Source organism: Jatropha curcas, chromosome 10 (assembly GCF_041381405.1).
Source record: "Jatropha curcas cultivar XTBG-Jc1 chromosome 10, XTBG_Jcur_1.0, whole genome shotgun sequence".
Classification (NCBI taxonomy): domain Eukaryota; kingdom Viridiplantae; phylum Streptophyta; class Magnoliopsida; order Malpighiales; family Euphorbiaceae; genus Jatropha; species Jatropha curcas.
This window is the reverse complement of record NC_143160.1, coordinates 19466614-19486316: the sequence shown is the minus strand read 5'-3', so window position 1 is coordinate 19486316 and position 19703 is coordinate 19466614. Positions and strand designations below refer to the sequence as shown.

The following is a 19703-nucleotide window of genomic DNA, read 5'->3' as shown; positions in this document are numbered from 1 at the left end:
CTGAGTAAGAACTATTAACTCCATTAGTAGAAATAGTTAAAATGTAGAAAATTCTAAACTTTTAAGAAAAAATGAATAATTTATTTAAAAGCAGAGACCAAAACACCTTTGTCAAAAATACAAAAGAATATAGTGACACAATTTATATATATATATATATATATATATATATATATATATAGTATTTCTAAGAAAGCTAAAGTATTTTTTGAGAGTAAACAATTTAAAATTAAAAAAAATGCATTACCACACCATTTAAAAAAAAAATGGAAACGTTTGGATAGGAAATGTTAAAATACGTTAAAGATAGAAAACGGTTATTAGAAGAAGCGTTTGTTATTTCACAAATTTGAGAGTAAATATTTGTTACAAAGCAATACATTAATACATTAATTGAATAATTTATTGTTATTAAACTTTATCATTTTTTAAAAATTAAAAATTAATAATAATTACTTAAAGCCATTGTTACATTAAATAACCAAATCAAACCAAACCAAAAATGTTAATTCAAAATAAATTCAAATCCAACCAATATATTAATATATTGAATAATCAAATCAAATTAAATTAAAAACACTAATTCAAAATAAATCCAAATCAAATTAATATATTAAATAATTAAATCAAACAATGTCAAGTTGAAGCCTAATTAGAAAAATATGTCACGTGTAACTTTATAGGGAAAAAATGTTGTTATATATATATATATATATTGATTAATCGAATAAAATTTGTAAGGCTATATTGGTATATAGGGTTTGGATATGTGTAAATAGACGAGCTCTACGGCTATAGTTGAAGCTACGGAGTGGCCCCGCCATAATCAGCTGTCGCCACTTCTGCCTACGCCTTACGTACACTCCCGAGACAACCCTGGGAGCTTTGCCGGATTCCGATTCTAAGTAGACTGTGACCTCCTCTATGTATCTGACCCAGAGCGAAGCCCTCAGGTACTCGACCGACAGAGGCATTCCTTCTGCCGCTGCCGCTACAGCTTCGCATTTGGCCTCTTGGACCCCACCACCAGGTGTCGATGTTCCTGCCGCCGTTGAACCTCTCCTCGCCGGCATCAAACGCTCTTCTGAAGGTTTGCTTCTTCTCTTGAATTTTTACATTTTTTTCTCTATAATTGCTTCCGTTTAGAAAAACACAACCCAAATTTATTTGAATTTAAATTTTCTTTTATATTCAGTTTAAACTATGTAAAAGGTAAATTTGAATGATAAACTATGCACCAGGAGTTTGTTGGATGCTTGACAGATTTGAATGATAGAAAAGCTGATGACTATTGCTCATTGAGTTTTATGTCATTCAATTGCTCAAGAACATTAAAGTTCAAATGCAATAAAATGCAACATCAGATCTTCTTATTTCTGCTATATTGTTGAAGTATTGATCATTTGTGGTCATTGATCCTTCCTCACATGGAATCGTTAAGATATTGTTTTTCTCCTCCAATGAATGTGAAAATTTTTGCTAATGCTATGAATAATAATTCAGATGATTTTTCCCCAGTTGGGAGGAGTTGGAAAAGTGACGTGCTTGTAATAGCAAAGGCCAAATTTGAGGATTTTGGATATATAGATAATTATTTATTTCTAAGACAACAAATCTTGCAAGCTTAATTAGTCATAGCTGAATCTATGGTATGAGAGGTTGTTTTGTGTTTCAAGTAAAGGCCAATTCAAGAACTTTGAAATAGGTATAATTATTTTATTTGTAAGATGACAAAGCTTGGAAAATAAATAATGTAGTTCTGTCCATAGGCATTAGGGTTTTGTTTCGTAATTTAAGTGCAGTTACTAAATGTAGTCTATAAGAAAATGTTAGTCAATTGATGTGTTTGTTTCCGTGGTGTTCCATAATTTGTCTGACTCTTGAATGTTCTAAGATTATTCTTTTCTTATTTCTCTAGAATTACTCCAAAACCAATAAGCAGATTTTGAAACATCAGTTCTTTTAATGTATTCCATTAAAAGTGGACACCTACAGCATTGTTCATCATTTATCTTTATTTTCTATTATGACTTCCTTGGTTGAGTGCTGCATCAATTAAGAAGTTGTCCTCCCTTGTTTTATTACATAATTATAACATACAACAATAAGAACGACTACTAAGCCGTAAACCTAAGCTAGTTTCAGTCTACATGGATGATTTCTTCCATTCCACTCGGTTTCGCATTACTTCTTTGGAAAGTGTAGAAATTAAAGGAAAGAATATGTTTTATTTCTTTCAATTGTGTTATATTTTTCAACCTCCACTCCACTATATATATACAAAAAATTGTTCCAATATAGAAAGTAATCTAAATAGGAATAAACCTAAACTAGGAAACACAATCTTTACACTAATTAGGAATAAACCTAAACTAGGAAACACAATATTTACTTTAATCACAAAGATTTCAACACTCCCCCTCAAGTTGGTGCATAGATATCACTCATGCCCAACTTGCAAACTAAGATGAAACAACTTGCTATGCAAACCCTTTGTGAAAACATCAGCTAGTTGCTCTTTTGAAGCTATATAGGAGGCACTTATAAAACCTACAACTATCTTCTCTTTTATAAAGTGACGATCAATCTCTATGTGCTTAGTTCGATCATGCTGGATTGGATTGTTCATAATACTGATGGCTGCTTTACTATCACAAAATAATGATATATTTGTTGTTTCAACCAACTTTAACTCTTCCATTAATCTACGCAACCATAGAAGTTCACATATTCCCTGTGCCATAGTTCTATATTCAGCTTCTGCACTGGACCTTTCATCAACAACCTGCTTCTTGCTTCTCCATGTGACCAGATTTCCTCCAACAAAAACACAATAACCTGAGGTTGATCTCCTGTCATCAAGGGAACTAGCCCAATCCGCATTTGTATAGCTTGTTATTGTTAAATGGCCATGTTTAGAAAATAAAAGTCCTCTACCCGGAGCTGATTTTAAATATCTTAGAAACCGATGCACTGCTTCTAAGTGAGACTTCTGAGGGTCATGCATGTACTGACTCACTAAATTTACAGCATAGGCAATATCTGGTCTAGTATGGAGCAAGGTAAATCAATCTCCCGACCAATCTCTGATACCTGCCAACATCAACTGAACTTCCCACTCCAGCTTGAAGCTTATGATTTGCTTCAATAGGTGATTTTGCAAGTTTACATCCCAACATACCAGTTTCTTTAAGGAGATCAATGATGTACTTTCTCTGAGAAATAAAAATCTCTTTTTCTGACCTAGCAACTTCTATCCCAAGGAAATATCTCAACTTTCCCAAATCCTTAATCTCAAACTCCCTAGCTAACAAATTTCTCAAGTGAGTCATTTCTTCTTCATTATTTTCAGTCATCACTATATCATCAACATAAACAATAAGCAATGTGATCTTACCTTCATGATGTTTAATGAACAAAGTATGATCAACATCGCTCTGAATATACCCAAAAGAAAGCATAGTTTTACTAAACCTTTCGAACTATGCTCTTGGTGATTGTTTTAGCCCATATAATGACTTCTTCAGCTTGCAAACTTTTCCTCTGGTTTTGTCATCATCAAATCCAGGAGGGATCTCCATATATATCTCTTCTTTCAAATCACCATGTAGAAAAACATTTTTAATATCAAATTGATGCAACTCCCGGTCAAGATTGACTGCACAAGACAACAAAATTCTGATTGTGTTCATCTTGGTTACAGGGGCAAATGTTTCCTGATAATCAACTCCATAGGTCTGACTGAATCCTCTGGCTACCAATCTAGCCTTGTACCTCTCAATTGAACCATCTGCCCTATGTTTAACTGTGAACACCCATTTACATCCAACTGGCTTCTTTCCTGGTGGAGTTACAAGATCCCATGTCTCGTTTTTTACCAAAGCTCTCATTTCCTCAACCATTGCAGCCTTCCATTTTGAGTCTTGTAATGCCTCTTGCCAATCCTGCGGTATAGAAATAGAAGAAATAGACAAAACAAAGGCTCTATAGGAAGGGGACAGAGCAGTAGAGGAGATAAAATGAGAGATGTGATGTTTAGTGCATGTTCTAACTCCTTTTCTAAGAGCAATAGGAATATCAAGGTCATTGTCAGAAGGACTGGAATTAAGATTAGGATCAGAATCAACAAGAATTAAAGAAGACTCAACAAGTTCTTGTTCTTCTGTATCTTCAGGGACTGAAATTGGAGAGGACGGTTGATCAGAGGTCTCATGCTCCATGGTTGTATCTGTATTAGTCCGCCGTGTGTAGGTTTTCAAATCAGGTCTATCCAATCTTCCTAGAGATTTGGGTGGTTGCTCTCTCTTACTATCTATGTCTACAGGAATCTCCCCCTGGAAAGAAATGTCATCCATTACCTCTTCCATCTGATGTTTCTCCCCTTGAAGAGGTGACTGGGAAAGAAAATAAGATTCAAGCTCCCGAAAGGTAACATCCATACTCACAAAGTATTTCCTAGAAGAAGGATGATAACACTTGTATCCTTTTTGAGTAATAGAGTAACCAACAAACACACACTTCAAGGCTCTAGGATCTAATTTGCTTAGACCATTCTTATGAACAAAGCAAATACAACCAAAGACTTTAGGAGGTACAATATAAGAGTTTTTTTCCTTGAAGAACCTCTAATGGAGTTTTAAAATCTAAAGTACGAAGAGGCATACGATTGATAAGGTAAGCAGCAGTCAAAATAGCATCCCCTAATATGGTTTGAGAAGATTCATAGTGAACATAAGGGACCTAGCTACTTCCAGTAAATGTCTATTTTTCCTTTCCGCTACTCCATTTTGAGCACTAGTATTACACAACTAGTCTGATGTATAATACCATTAGAATCTAAATAGGTACGAAAAATTGCATTCATGTATTCAGTACCATTATCAGTTCTTAGGATTTTAACATGCGCATCAAACTAAGTACAAATCATTTTATGGAAGTTCTGAAAACACGAAAAACTTCATTTTTTGTTTTCATCAAATAAACCCAAGTTAATCTAGTGCAACAATCAATAAAGATCACAAACCATCTATAACTAGAAAGAGAGACAATTTTAGTAGGACCCAAACATCAGAATGAATAGTAGCAAAAAGAATTAAATTCTTATTATTAATTGGAGAATAAGAATGCCTGGTGTGTTTGGCAAGTTCACAAGCATCACATACTAATGAATTAAAATCACATTTAGCAAACAAAGTGGGAAATAAACGTCCTAAAATAGAAAAAGAGGGATGTCCTAATCTCCTATGCCATTGAATAACTTCATGGGAAGGATTTCTAGAAGTTGCTAACAAAGCTTGACTGGTACATGAATTTGAAAAACAACTAACGTCATCCAACAGATACAGTCCATCGCGCAAGCTACCACTGCCAATCATTCTCCCCGAATTCAGTTCCTGAAATATACAATGAGTAGGGTAAAAAGTTACTTTGCAATTGAGTGCTTTTGTGATTAAGCTAATAGATAACAGATTAATAGGAAATCTAGGAACATGAAGAACAAGGGAGAGTTTAATATTGGAATTATAGTCAATAGAACCTGTGCTAGCAATTGGTACTAAGGAGCCATCCGCAATGCAAATTTTGTTTGTGCCTTGATACTTAGAATATGTGAAGAAATGTTTTATAGAGCCTGTTGTATGTTTATTTGCTCCTGAATCTATAACCCAAGAGGGTTTTGCAATTTTTGCAAGAAAGGTAAGGAAAGCATTACCTGAATTAACAAAATTAGAGACTGCAGTCTGAGTTGAGGACGAATCAAGCTGTGACAACAATCGTTTCAGGGACTGAATCTCCTTATTAGAAAAGCTTCCAGCAGTAGATGGTTCGTCAGATAAAGCTCCACTGTCAGATATGTGTGCCTGTGGTCTAGAAGAACTGACCCGCTTTCCTCCATGCCCTTTAGTTGGGCGTCCATGTAATTTGCAGCAGAACTCCTTAGTATGCCTGTTCTTACTGCAATAGTCACAAAATAATTGATCTCTATCTGAAGAAACTGCTCTTTGCAACCTGGATATGTTCTCTTGCAGAATTAGCAATCAACCCTGCTTTGTAAATGGTAGATCGGTGAACCATAGCGTTCCTCCTAGTCTCCTCTTGCTGTACAAATGAGTATGCTTGTCGTAAGGATGGAAAAGGATCTTGTCCAAGAACTTGGACTCGAATCTGATCATACTCGTTATTTAGGCCAGCTAGAAAATCATACACACGTTCTACTTCAATCAACTTCCAAACTTGAGTCGCATCATCAGTGCATCTTACTTGAAAGTCTTGATAATAATCCAGTTCCTGCCATAACCCACTAAGTTCAGCAAAATACTAAGCGATAGTCAGATCTCCCTGCTTGGTTTCATGAACTTTCTGTCGCAATTCATACCTTTGAGCATAGTTTTCAGTTTGTGAACACGTCTTTGAAGCAGCATCCCATATCTTCTTAGCTGTATCAAAAAGCAAATATCCTCGGAAAATAGTTGGCTGCATGGAATTTATCAACCAAGACATAATAAAAGAATTCTCGGATTTCCACTTGTTAAAGGCCGGGTCTATCGAAGCTGGTTTAGTTGCTCCACCATCAAGGTATCCCTGCAAACCTCTAGCTTCAATGAATAATAAATAAGACCGAGACCAAGCCAGGTAGTTTGTTCCATCTAACTTCACCAGGCTAATCTGAAGTGAGGGGCTCTTTGAGTGAAAAACCATATCTACCTTCTTTCCATCAACCATATCTTAAAAAAAAAAATTTAAACGGCAGCAGTGATAAAAAGGACAGCAGCGGTAAAAGGCAGCAGCAGTGGTGGAAAAGGAAAAAAATTTCAAAAGAGGCAAAACTGGTGTCGAAGAACCAGTAGGTCTGCGTCGCCACACCGAGTCGAGGTCGCCGGAATAAGAATCGTCGACGGAGCTCGCTGGAAACAGCCGCACGTGCCGACGCGTGAAGAACAATCCAAATCTCTTGAAGGCACGTGTGCACACGCGTGTGGTCAGACGGCGACGCGGTTTGGACGGAGTGCCAATCGGCGGTCGTTCTTCCTTCTGAGACGGGTGGTGACGACCAACTCCCACTTTCGGCGGTGCTATGTGTATCTCAGACTGTTTTGCAAACTGAAACCATTGTCGAAAAATTCACGGCAATGGCTTTGATACCATGTAGAAATTAAAGGAAAGAATATGTTTATTTCTTTCAAATGTGTTATATTTTTCAACCTCTACTCTACTATATATATACAAAAAATTGTTCCAATATAGGAAGTAATCTAAATAGGAATAAATCTAAACTAGGAAACACAATCTTTACACTAATTAGAAATAAACCTAAACTAGGAAACACAATATTTACTTCAATCACAAAGATTTCAACAGAAAGGCATAATTATGATAATCATACTTGGTTGACTGCCTTGCAAAAAAGCAAGTATAGGTGTACTTTATATAAAAAGTTTTGAACCCTGATTTGACCATAGTGCTCTAGCCCATGTCTTGCATAGTTTGAATGCAAGATTTGGCTTGGAAATTGTAAGATTTCTATACCTTAGCAAATACATTTGTAGTTTAGACAATTTATACTAAATATTCATAATCTATCTATCGTTCATAAATGTTGATAGTTGTTTCACTTTCTAAACATAAGTGACGTTTTCTACATACTAATGTTACCTATGTAATCAAATTGCTTTCATAACTGACACTTAATGTTTTCATGTGTAGAAAAATATTGAAACTTAGAAGTTTTACAATATTTATGTTGCATTTATTTTGATATAAAGGTGGTATAGAACATACCTATATATTATTTTAAAAATTAATGTTCTTACGCCAAAATAACATTTTTAAGCATATTTATACAATAACTATATGTTTCTTTTGTTTTTTTTTTCCTGTATATACTTCTCTACTATATATATAGTGCTCTATCATCCGACTATTATGGGTGCCCATAACATTATTGGGCAAAGTGAAGCTTGGTATTCTACCAGCTCCCTAGCCAAGCGTTATAGATTCGAGAGTGCAAGCAATTTGCCTATATATCCACAGAGGCCAGGAGAGAAGGATTGCGCCCACTATATGCTCACACGAACCTGTAAATTTGGAGATAGCTGCAAGTTTGACCATCCTGTTTGGGTTCCTGAGGGTGGAATCCCAAATTGGAAAGAGGTGACCTTTATTATCTTTATATGTATGATCATTATATATTATAAGATATGTTTATATAATTTCGTTATGGGAATTTTGATGAGAATCAGTAGCTTAAAGCTTAACAGATACATGTTTAAATTTTTAAAAATAATAGGTACTTCTAACTACTGTAATTCTTACCTAAATGAGTGAGCGATTAGACTATTCTAGCTTGTCCTTTTGGTTAGTATTTTTTTTTTTTTTTTTTTTTTAAATGTGTCCTAAAAATAGCTTTCACACTTTATGCACACTATGTTTGATTTTATTCGCTAGCAGTTTTGGACGAATATTGTTATAACACTATCTCATTAGGGCATCCTCCATTCATAGTAGCATTAAACTGTTCCTTTGTTGGCTTTTGGGAAACATATTATACTACCTTTTTATTTGTATCCATTTTAATGTGATTTTCCCTATGAAAATTTTTCATTTTTGAATGTATTTATTTGTTATTGCGCTTATAATTGTCTCCTCTTTTCTTTTCTCCTTAAATTTTTTTTTCCTTGTTAACGAAAGAGCATGCTGCAAGTATTCTAGGGAACTTGGCTATGAAAATCTGAAAGGTTAGTGTGCTTGTGAACAGACATGTCTATGACAGAATATAGTTGTACAATTATGAGGTTGCTAGGAATTTTATGCTAGAAATGTCTCATAATTTCTATTTTCGCAATTATTTCACCACTTGTGGTTCTACAAATTAGTGAACAAAAATAATAGCTCTATACCGTGTTTATATTAGATGATGGAGCACCAAATACATCCTCTGTCCATGCCAGCCTTTCGAACTTCCTGTCCATGTCAAAAGTGCTAGGCTTATGCCCACTGTACAAATCATAGTTCTTTTTTTTTTTCCAGGTGGATTTTGGTTCACCTTTGACTGACTTTTATGTGAAAAATTTGAACTGTAGACTGAATCTTTAAACTTGTGTGGTAATGATTTTTTTTTGGGTAGATTAATAAGCGTTATTTTATGATTAAATCTGTTAAATATGATTAGCATTGCCATTATAAGCAGCTTAGCCTGGATGGTAATAGAAACATTAATGTTATCTGACAAATCTTTTCAGAAATTTACAGGGGATGGGTTAATTGCATCTTTTTTTATTGTGTTCTTGCAAATTGTGTAGAACAACATGTGTCCTAAACTTACTGTGCAATTTGCAATTATAGTCTTATGCTTTAGCTGAGGTGGACTTGTTAGTAGGCCATTAAAATTGATTTAATTATATGCAAATAAGCTTTTCAATATGACTATTTTGGAAGAATATGTAAACGTTAGAATGTGTATAATGATGATAGACCACCAAATCCACCAATATGCAAGCTTAATTTTATTTTATTTATAAGTTATTTTAGTTTTTTTACGTAATTGGATGGGTTTGGGCAGCCTAGCCATGATAAAAACCAATAGCAAAGGTACATGCTAAACTATTGCTAATTCGAGCCCTTTTGGGTGATTGACCCTTTTAGAAGTTGTTATTAGCAATATTTCTAATAAAAGGGATTCACATTATCATTTTTCTGAATATTACAAAGATGCTGTCTAGTGGATTATGGTATATTTGTGGCATATTGCTATGAGTCTACATATTTTGTTTCAGGGTCCATCTTTTGTTGACTAACCCTTATAAAAATTAAGTTATTTGCAATACCTAGCTATTAGAAGAGTTTGCATTATCATTTTCTGAGTAGTAGAAAAAGTTAGTGAATTTGATTAAAATATATTTTAGGCATATTCCTTTACATTTAGAATTAGTATAATGTTGTTTCATAAATATGCTCCTTTTAACTCCATGCTTGAACCCTATCTCTGCTTATAGCTGTTGTACCGGAGAGTCTGTTAATCTGCAAAATTTGTAGCAAAAGGGGTTAACTTTTTGCCGCTTGTTACCTTTTTGAGACATTTGGAACATCCTTTTAATAATTCATGAACTAGAAATTACAAAAGTGCTTCTGGAATGTTCATTTACCAAGCGTTACACATACCGACTCATATAAACACAACACCATTGCTTGAAACTCCTATAAGTTTCTTATTGGAGAACTAAGCAGCTAAGAACTCATCGAGTGATCAAGCATTGATTGCCCATGATATTGCCAAAGGAGACTTGTGCTAGGTTTTGTCTTTTTGTGAACCTCTCCATCAAAACCAAGAAGGCTGAGGAAATGTATTCCTTTATCCCATACAATATGTTGTTTGCTGGTCAAGGCTTCTGAGCCAAATTAGTTTGCTGTATGTATTATTATTTTACAACATCAAAATACTTTGTTATTTGCCCAAGTTAACAATTTCTGTACAAATTTTCAGTTACTTTGTAGAGTCATAGACATACATTATAAGAAGAGTTCTACATTAACTTTCATCCTTAAATATTTTTGGAGTATTTCAATTATTTCAACTTTGGATCATAGTTCCCCCTACTATTTACTAAACAAAACGTTTTTACTTGTCATAAATGATTTTTGCATTTGCATTTCAATTTTAAAGTAGTTGTTTTTCCAGTTATCAAATAAAACCAGTAGACCAAAATCCCAAATGAGAATAAATGACCAAAAAACTAACTGATTGATGTCCATTCGAGTGGTATAATACTAGTTCTGAAATGCATATTATTTCAGGCATTGGGGTTCAATTTATGTTCTTGCCACTTCTACAGCCTTATTTCTTCATCAATGCTTTCTTCTGTTTAAGAAACTTCGTTGAATTTTTCTATAAAAATTTTCTTTTAAATCCTTCGTTTTTTGTTTTTTTCTTTCCAATGGATTGATTTTTTTGATTGACTCCCATTTGGTTTAGCTATTAGTGGATAGCTAGTAGCTAATAATTGTTAGCTGATAAATGTCAAAACGTTTGGTAAATATCTGCTTCTTGTTTGTTGTTGTTATGTCAAATGACCATTAAGGATATAATTTATTTATTAGCATATGTTTTTTTTATTTTGATTTTTAGTGTACTATATAAATTAAATAATAATGGAAATTTTAATTAAAAAATAATTAATTTTGTGCACATGTTTGTAAGAAACAAAAATATTTTTTATTTGTAAATATATATGTTGAGGGTGGCTTTGGTGTAAGAAAAAGTTGCTCCACTTTTGACTTAAGAGTTCATGGGTTTGAGCCACGAAAATAGTCTCTTTGCAAAAGTGGGGGAAGGTTACATTTATAAACTCTCTCCAGAACCCTCAAACATGAGATGCTTTGTGCACTCTTTTTATAAATGTATACATTATTGTTTTTTTGACTGAAAGGTATATTGTATAATTAGTCAAGGCATTATTTTAAATATTTTATTAACTATTTATAATTGTTAAGAAGATAACAAGTATAAATAAGTAACATAAAAGGTCAATGTGGAAAAGGAAAGCCTACTTCGTAGTAGTTTGTATTGCAAATTACGAGTATATTAGAAATACAATTCAATTCAAAGAAGTAATTGACACCAATATATAGGTAACCCTTGATTGAAATATGGAGAAACAAATATATGTTAGTTTGTTGTGTTTTCTAAAACTGGTTCTTTTGACTAAACAAAAAGTACTATTAGCAATTGACAAAAAGCTTCAAAGTAAAGCTAATGGGAATGATAATTGATAAGGACTCCAGTTTGCTATTAGCTGTTGTTGTTTAGAGCTTACCAAATGGCTGTGATCCAATTGTTAACTATAGAACAACTATTAGCTGCATCCAATAGCTAAGCCAAAATCCTCTAACTTACTTTTCAATCCTTCTTATATCCTTCTCTTCTTTTTCGTGTTTTTGTGTTTCCTTCTACTTTGTCATCATTTATAGTGTTTGCTATGTTCGTAGTCCTATCTTCACTTTTTTTTATTGAGAATTTTTTAGATCCTCTAATATATTTACAGCTTAACTAGTTTTTTATGCTTGGGCAATTTTTGAATACATGCGGTGGTGGCGTTACTTTTTCTTAAATACTCTAAAATGCATACATATTCTTTGATAAGGTTTATGAACCAAGAAACTGATTAAGCAAAATTATTAAATTCAGCTGACTGATATTATTTGTTCACTGGAAAGCATGTTGCTTGCAATTCGAGTAACATAGTTGTAGCCTTAATGTGCGATATATAGTTATTTCTTTTTATTGTTGTTTAGGTGCCCCTTATTGCTGAAATGGAATCCCTTCCTGAGAGGCCAAGAGAGCCGGATTGTCCGGTAAGTGGTGGTTCAATTAGTTGCTCCTTTTCTTGTCTGTTAAATGCAGGCTTGAACTACTTACTATTTTTATATGCTCAATCATCTTGTAGTACTTCCTAAAAACAAAAAGATGCAAGTATGGTTTGAATTGCAAATTTAATCATCCGAAAGACAAGTTGGCTTTGGTATGTGCTATTGTAGTAGATTTCTATGTTCTTTTCCATGGGTTATCCTCTGTTAATTATATAGTTGCATTCATTGTTGTAGTTTCAAGGTGGTTCAGAGGATAATGATGGTTTTGCCTTACCGGAGAGGCCGTCAGAGCCCACATGTGCAGTAAGATCTTATTCTTCTAATTTTTTTCTCAATAATACTTACTATAAAGTTGCATTAAACTTGCTTATTATGGTGTTAAACAGTTCTATATGAAGACTGGGAAATGCAAGTTTGGAGCAACATGCAAATTCCATCATCCAAAAGATATCCAGATGCAATTTGGACAAGAGACTAATAACACAGTGCAGATTGGATCAACAGTTACTATGGAAGGAACAACTGGAGATTTCAATGTGGTTAAGGCTTCCATTTCATTGACCCCAGCCTTAGGTCATAATTCCAAAGGACTTCCAATAAGACTGGTAACCTAATCTTAGTGAATGCTTATAGTAAATGGCAGATGAGTCATTGCAGTGTTCTTGTGCATTGTGTAATTTGACATAACTTCAAAGGAGCTTCTCTTTCCCAAGACGAGTAAAAAATTGTTGAGAAGAGTAAAGAAGTGGCTCAATCTTAGTGCATATGATAATGCATTTTAGCCTTTAGCTATTTGGCGTAAATGAATTTCATAAAATTTTGAGGAATTCATTTGTAAATCTGCAGTTGAGGTGTTTGGTATAATTTTATTTGGAGTTCTAAATTTTAATTCTGTGGAGTAAGTTATTCTCGAGTCAAATTCTACCAAGTCGTTAGAATTTGCTAATGAACTCCAAAGTCAAAAGAATACAAGCTAATAAAGTTAATGAATTGTAAAAACAGGCTAATAAAATACATATTTAAAATAAATTATACGTTCAATCTCGACATGAAAATTCATTTGTCAATGATTCTTTTAGTGAATCATTTGCAAATCGAATTAATTTCGTATTCATTTAATACAAAACACTGTTAAAGAAATAATAATAAATAAAGTAATTATGAAAAGAATACGACAAATGTTTGAAGTACGATAAGCTGAGCATGAAAATGCAGCTGTTCTACTCTCAATTAATCTATAAAAGGAGGGAATGGGAATGGGGAGTCCATTTCCCATTTCGTTCTGCATACTACACATGGACTTGAAGAATTACAACTACTTTTGGGGTTCCTTTACCTTTAAGTTTTAGGATTAGATTGGCTCTTTAAATACTATGATTTTAATGCTTTATTATTAGATTTCAGTTAGTAAAAATATGAGCAATTTTATGCTCTTATTTTAAGTTGTGTGATGCAATTGTAACCCTAGGAAGCCCTAGGAAGTGTGGGCTTCCTTGATATGATTATGTATTTTATCCTATTATTATGATGCTAACAGTTCTATTTTACTTGTTTGATTTATCCATTATTTTCTAGAAGAATTCAAAGAGGGTAGATTTGGTGTAATGATAAACTTGTGACTTGAAGTTTATAGGTTTGAGTAACAAAAACCTGTCCACAAAAAGTAGGGAAATGTTGCATACATCAACGCTTCCCAGAGCACGCATGTGGGATGCTTCGTGCACTAGATAGCCTTTTTTTTCCTAGAAGAATTCAGACATGCCAGTCTAAATTTAGGTTCTAATTATTGATTTCTACAAGCCCTAGCCCTAATCTCCTAAAGTCCAAGTTTTCCTAAGCTGTCCTATGTCAAGTAGATTAGGAATTGTTGGTTGGTCTAATGTAATGTGCATGAATCTAAGGCCTAGTAAAAGCATAGGGTTACACACAAGTCCATTCGTAAAGGTCAAAAAGATTTATTATTATTGAAGGGCCTCAATTTGAAGTCATTAGGTCAATTCTCCCTAATCATATCATATCATATCATATCATAATCATGCCTTTGGTTTAGAACTATATATGACAATACAAGGTTTCATACTAGTATAGAGTAGAGTATGACCTTGGGAAAATCATACCTCAAAAGCTAGCCGTTGAAGTTGGAGACCCTTAGTTCATATAAACTCCACATTGAAATCGATACTTCTAATGTATGATCCAAGACAAGTCCCCGTTGCAACTTGGATCCTAATAAATACTATGAGCAAGGGTTCCCATATCATGGATAAGTGTGGGTAACGGAGTTAGTCCCACCACATTGGCGCCTAAATGGTGGTGTTAGGTAGGAATGGCTCTCAAATCTTAGTGGACAGATGGCCAATATGTTTACTAGATGAATGTTGTGGAGATGTAGATATTAAGATGGATCTGTGGTTACACAAGATTTGACAAGATTAGAAATGACCACATCCGACAAAAAGTGCAAATAACATAAGTTAGGGATAAAATAAGACATATGAAATGATTGGGTCATGTCTTACGTAGACCTTTATGTGCTTTAGTTCATAAGTGTGATACTATGGTGGTGGGATGGTGTTGCATGGTGAAAAGGTAAGCCTAGAACCATATGGAAGAAAGTGGTTGTAAAATATCTAATGTTTGTTGACATTAGCATAGATGCAGCTTTGATTAAAGCAGAATGAAGATCAAAGTTTCATATAGCCGAGTTTGGGTTTAAGGTTTAATTGTTGCTGTTATAGTTAGGGGTTGTAAACAAATTGAGTCGAGTTTAGACTTGCCAGGCTTGAAGGTCGGCTCAGTAGAATTCAGCTCGCCTTGAGCTCAACTCGAAATTCGACGAGCTCGACTTGAGGCTCGAGTTTAACTTAAAAAAATTTAACAGCTCGAAGGTTGAGTAAGCCTAAAATAAATATTATATGTATGCATGTATAAAAGTTCGACAAAGCTCGGCGAACTTTCAAGTTGAATATCATCAGGCTTGAGCTTGAACAGCTTGCAAGCTGGTTCAGCGCATTTGCATCTTTAGTTATTGTATTTGGCCTTCCAACCACTAGCTATCTACAACTTACTATAACTGTTGAACCAAACTAGCCTACTTCTAAGTTTCATTTCAAGTTGTAGTGGTTTGATTTCTAAAACCCAAAAAAAAAAAAAAAAAAACAGAAGAAAGAAGCATTTGGTGGGTATTATTTAATTTTTTAGGGTCGGGAGGAGGGTGTGGATGGAATTTTTTTAACATAAATATTACTGATGTTCCAGTTCTTCTCTTTCACATATTATAATAGCTTTTCTATTTTGTTTTTATACATATATATATATATTCTTTTTATTGCTAAAATGTAAAATGTTTCTATACAAGCATTACATTAAATCCCTAATCATACCCTTAACCATCCTTACTGCAAAAGAAAAAAGTTTAGAGGATAAAAGATCTAATTGCCTTTTCTTTATTTACCATGAAAAACTAACATGGACTGATTTGATTATGTCTCCTAACCTGAACTGTTGTTAATAATTTGATCCTTTGGTTCTTACAGGGAGAGGCGGATTGTCCATTCTACTTGAAAACTGGCAGGTTTATAATCGCCTATTTATGCCTGACATTTTTGTGATAAACTAATTGGAAAAATAAAAAACTTCACTTATTTATTTATTTTTCCATCAGTTGCAAGTATGGTGCCACATGCCGCTACAATCATCCTGATAGGAATGGTATGCACACTCTGGTGCTTTTAGTTTAAGGCTACAGATGCCGAATTGTAATATCTTTGAAACTCATCTTCAGTACTCATTCTTTAAATTTTAATTGCCTATTTTCTTCAATACTCATCTTCTTTCCATTCTTTAAAACTTATTGTATGAGTTAAATTCTGATGTTCTTTTTCAGCAATCAATCCACCTGCTGCTGCTATAAGTCATCCCATTGTAGCCAATCCTGCTGCTAATTTGAACATTGGAGTTATTAATCCAGCTGCCTCTTTATATCAAACTATTGATCCTAGATTGGCTCAGCCAATGGTAAATTTGATGTCATAGACATATGCAGTGTTCGATTGTTTGCATGAAGTCATGTGTGCGTATGTGTAGGTGTGGGTGAACATATGTAGATTCCAACAGGAACAATAACTGTTTCTCCTTCTTTTTTTTTCTTTTCTTTTCACAAGTGGTAAAAGTTCAGAAATTATGATCACAAAACAGTGGTCTTTAGGAATTTTTGCATTTCATCCAAAAATGAATCATGATTTAGGGATGATGGTGTTTATTTGAATTTAGGGATGACTGTTACCTGATCAGGACCACTGTTTAGTGTTTTTGAGTTAGTATTCTTGTTAGTATTATTATTGTTACTATTATTATTATTATTTTGGGTGATAGAAATTTTTATGATAAATGTGCTGTTTTCCATTGTTTGGTTTAAGTTGTAGCAATAAAAATCAAGTGCCTGATGGTCAAATTCCTCTAACCTTTTTATACCTTTATGTTTTTTGAATATTACTTATATATATATATATATATATATATATATATATATATATATATATATATATATAACTGAATGCCTAAATTATGTCCAAATTAACACTTCCCTCAACTTTTGAGAAATAATTATAATGTCCCTAATTTTTGATTTACTTGCTATTGGGTTCTTTCATACAAGATGTCAGCATATTTCATCTAAGAAATAAGCATATTACATTTAAAAATGTGTATGACCCATGGTAAAATACTGACTTTTTAGATAGAAGAATCTGATACTAAGTAAAATAAAAGCTGGAGATGTTATAGTTATTTTTTGAAAGTAGACAGATTTTAAGTGTTAATCTGAACATAATTTAAGGACCTAATTATATTTTACTTCTTCTTTTTGGTCAATTGTATCCCAATTTGAAAATTCAGTGTCAATTGTACTCCAAGTCAAAATTTGAAAAAATAAAAATTATTTTCATATTTTCAAATTAGTTTTTTTTTTCTTCTTCCTTTTTGTATTTTTCAGAGTATATATGGAGACAAAGATTCATGTAGCAGGCCTTAGTTGTTGTTAGAATATATATTGTAATTATGATTGTAGTTATTGTAGAATTTCCTATATAGTTATAGCTAGGATCCTATATAGTTATAGTTAGGATCTATTACCATATTTGTATCAATCTCGATCCTATTTAAAGCCTAATATGCTTGAAGGAATAATCAAGCAAAGCTTCAAAACCTCTCTCTAATTTCTTAGTTGTTACCTATTTTATGCTTTGTTCTATTTATTAATAGACCAAATGATTTTAAAATTTCGCTTAAAAAATTTTTTTCTATGAAAAGTATTTCAAAACAATTTTTTTTTTTTTTTAATTATACTTTGCTTTACATTTATATTAATTGATCGGAGTGGATATGAGAAACAAAGGATTCATATGGCCAATCCTAGCTAGTTTGGGGCTAAGGCTTAGTAGTTGTTGTAGCTTTTAGTAATGTTACTATCATGTTACTTGTAAGGTTTTGCTTTGAAATAAGATGGTTTTTTGCAAAATAAGTTCCATAATTTTGCTTTGGTACTTACACAATTTATAATTGCAGCTGGGAGTGGGATCCATTATCTACCCTCAACGACCTGGACAGACAGAATGCGATGTATGCTTCTACCCTCATCATTGGATTTGGGATTCTGTATGACTATTTTGTGAAATATTGCATGTAAAATTTGACTTCCGTTTGGAGGCAGTATTTCTGCTTCTGTTGCGAGGAGCAACTAGCATTGTTTTCTTTTTTCTTAGTATGGATTCTTCCAAATTTTTGTGCCTAGTTTCCTTGATTCATTTATTATATTTATTCTTTTTGCCATTTTCAGTTCTACATGAAGACTGGTGAATGCAAGTTTGGAGAAAGGTGCAAGTTCCATCACCCTATTAATCGTTCTGCACCAACACAAGCTGAACAACAGGCTGTTAAGCTCACTCTTGCAGGATTACCTAGGCGAGAGGTATGGATTAGTGCTATGCTTTTAGAAATTCACTATTTACATTATTTGGCAGTATGGTGGAATCAATTTCTTTGATAAATTATGGATTTTTCCTTTGTTTCTTTTGGGTCAGGGATACTGGCTTCGTCAGTTAACCATATAACTAATTTAGCTAATTTGCATGTTTTTATTGTTAGTATTTTTTTTTTTTTTTTTGGTAAAAAATACAAGCAGTTAACATTTCCACGAGTGCATAAATTAATGTATCTTTTTGGTCTTAGCTATCTAACATCTGTTTTCCCTCTGTTACTATTCTATTTGTTTCCTATTTGACATGATGAAGACCTTTGGTTGTAGCCAAGATCTGGTCACCCTGTTGCTGCGCCTTTAGTCTATTAAACTTGAGGGTATTTGTCGCATTTTGTGTGCATATAACACTTGAAATATATTATTGAATGGGGTGGTACCCCTTCTACAGGGTGCAGTTCACTGTCCATACTACATGAAGACTGGTACATGCAAATATGGTGCTACGTGCAAATTTGACCATCCGCCCCCTGGAGAAGTCATGGCAATTTCAGCATCACAAGGAATATCCTCTTTTGATGGTGAAGATGATGTGTAAAGAGGCTGCAGCTTTAACTTTCCAAGTGCAGTAGCAGCGAGGCTCTGAGCATGGATGATCCTTCTTCTGGACCTTTTTGGCTTGTAATTTTATTGATTTTTCGTCGGGTATTTGTCGGAATATAGATCAGATGTGTCTAATCTGCAAAATGAATGTAATTCACCTCTTCACAAATGAACTTGAGGAACTTTGTTGTTTGTATTCTAATTTTCTTGTAAGCAAGAGGAATATTTTGTGTTGCAGTTAGGTAACTTTAAAAAGAAAAAAGAAAAGAAAAACTTCGAAGCGACTCTCAAAGAGTTTTTATATGGTCTGGCCACTGCTGGAGTCCACTGGTCTTAGCATGTACCTTTTGCTCTAATTATGAAATACAATTCTTAGAACAATTCTCAATCGGACTGTTGTGATGGCATTTTGGAAATATTAAAAATAATATCTTTGAATGCATTTGGGAAATACGAGAGAATGCCAGGCTTGATTTTCAAATTAAACACTTGTCATCTTGGTCTCAATTCTTGATAAAAAGATTCCTACTAGGAAACTCTTTTCTGTGGATCCATCTGCCTCGGCCGAGGTCTTCTATCAAGAATGACCGTGTAGTCATAGGATCTTATCCTTGTTTATTGAAAGTATGAGTCCCCTCTTGGCTGATCATTTACTTGTTTATTGAAAGTATGAGTCCCCTCTTGGCTGATCATTTACCTCCTCCATACGATTGATTAAAATCAACACATGTCCATATATACATACATACTTGGCACACGTATGAAA

The 19703-nt window shown here is 33.6% G+C and overlaps 1 protein-coding gene across 4 annotated transcripts; it reads left to right on the top strand.

Annotated features, from left to right (window-relative positions):
• Window positions 1-738: 738 nt before the first annotated feature.
• LOC105634596 (zinc finger CCCH domain-containing protein 37) lies at window positions 739-19174 on the top strand. Of its 4 annotated transcripts, XM_089726755.1 has the most exons (12): window positions 739-1090; window positions 7901-8148; window positions 12286-12345; window positions 12438-12512; window positions 12595-12663; window positions 12747-12965; window positions 15897-15934; window positions 16025-16071; window positions 16247-16377; window positions 17926-17979; window positions 18197-18328; window positions 18786-19174. In XM_089726755.1, exons 1-12 carry the CDS (start codon window positions 925-927, stop codon window positions 18930-18932), a joined length of 1386 nt encoding a protein of 461 aa, XP_089582881.1. In that variant the 5' UTR covers window positions 739-924; the 3' UTR covers window positions 18933-19174. The 4 variants fall into 4 exon arrangements, with proteins under 4 accessions (XP_089582881.1, XP_089582882.1, XP_089582883.1 ...); XM_089726756.1 differs by lacking the exon at window positions 12438-12512 and having other exon boundaries at window positions 784-1090; XM_089726757.1 differs by lacking the exon at window positions 7901-8148 and having other exon boundaries at window positions 892-1090.
• Window positions 19175-19703: the final 529 nt, after the last annotated feature.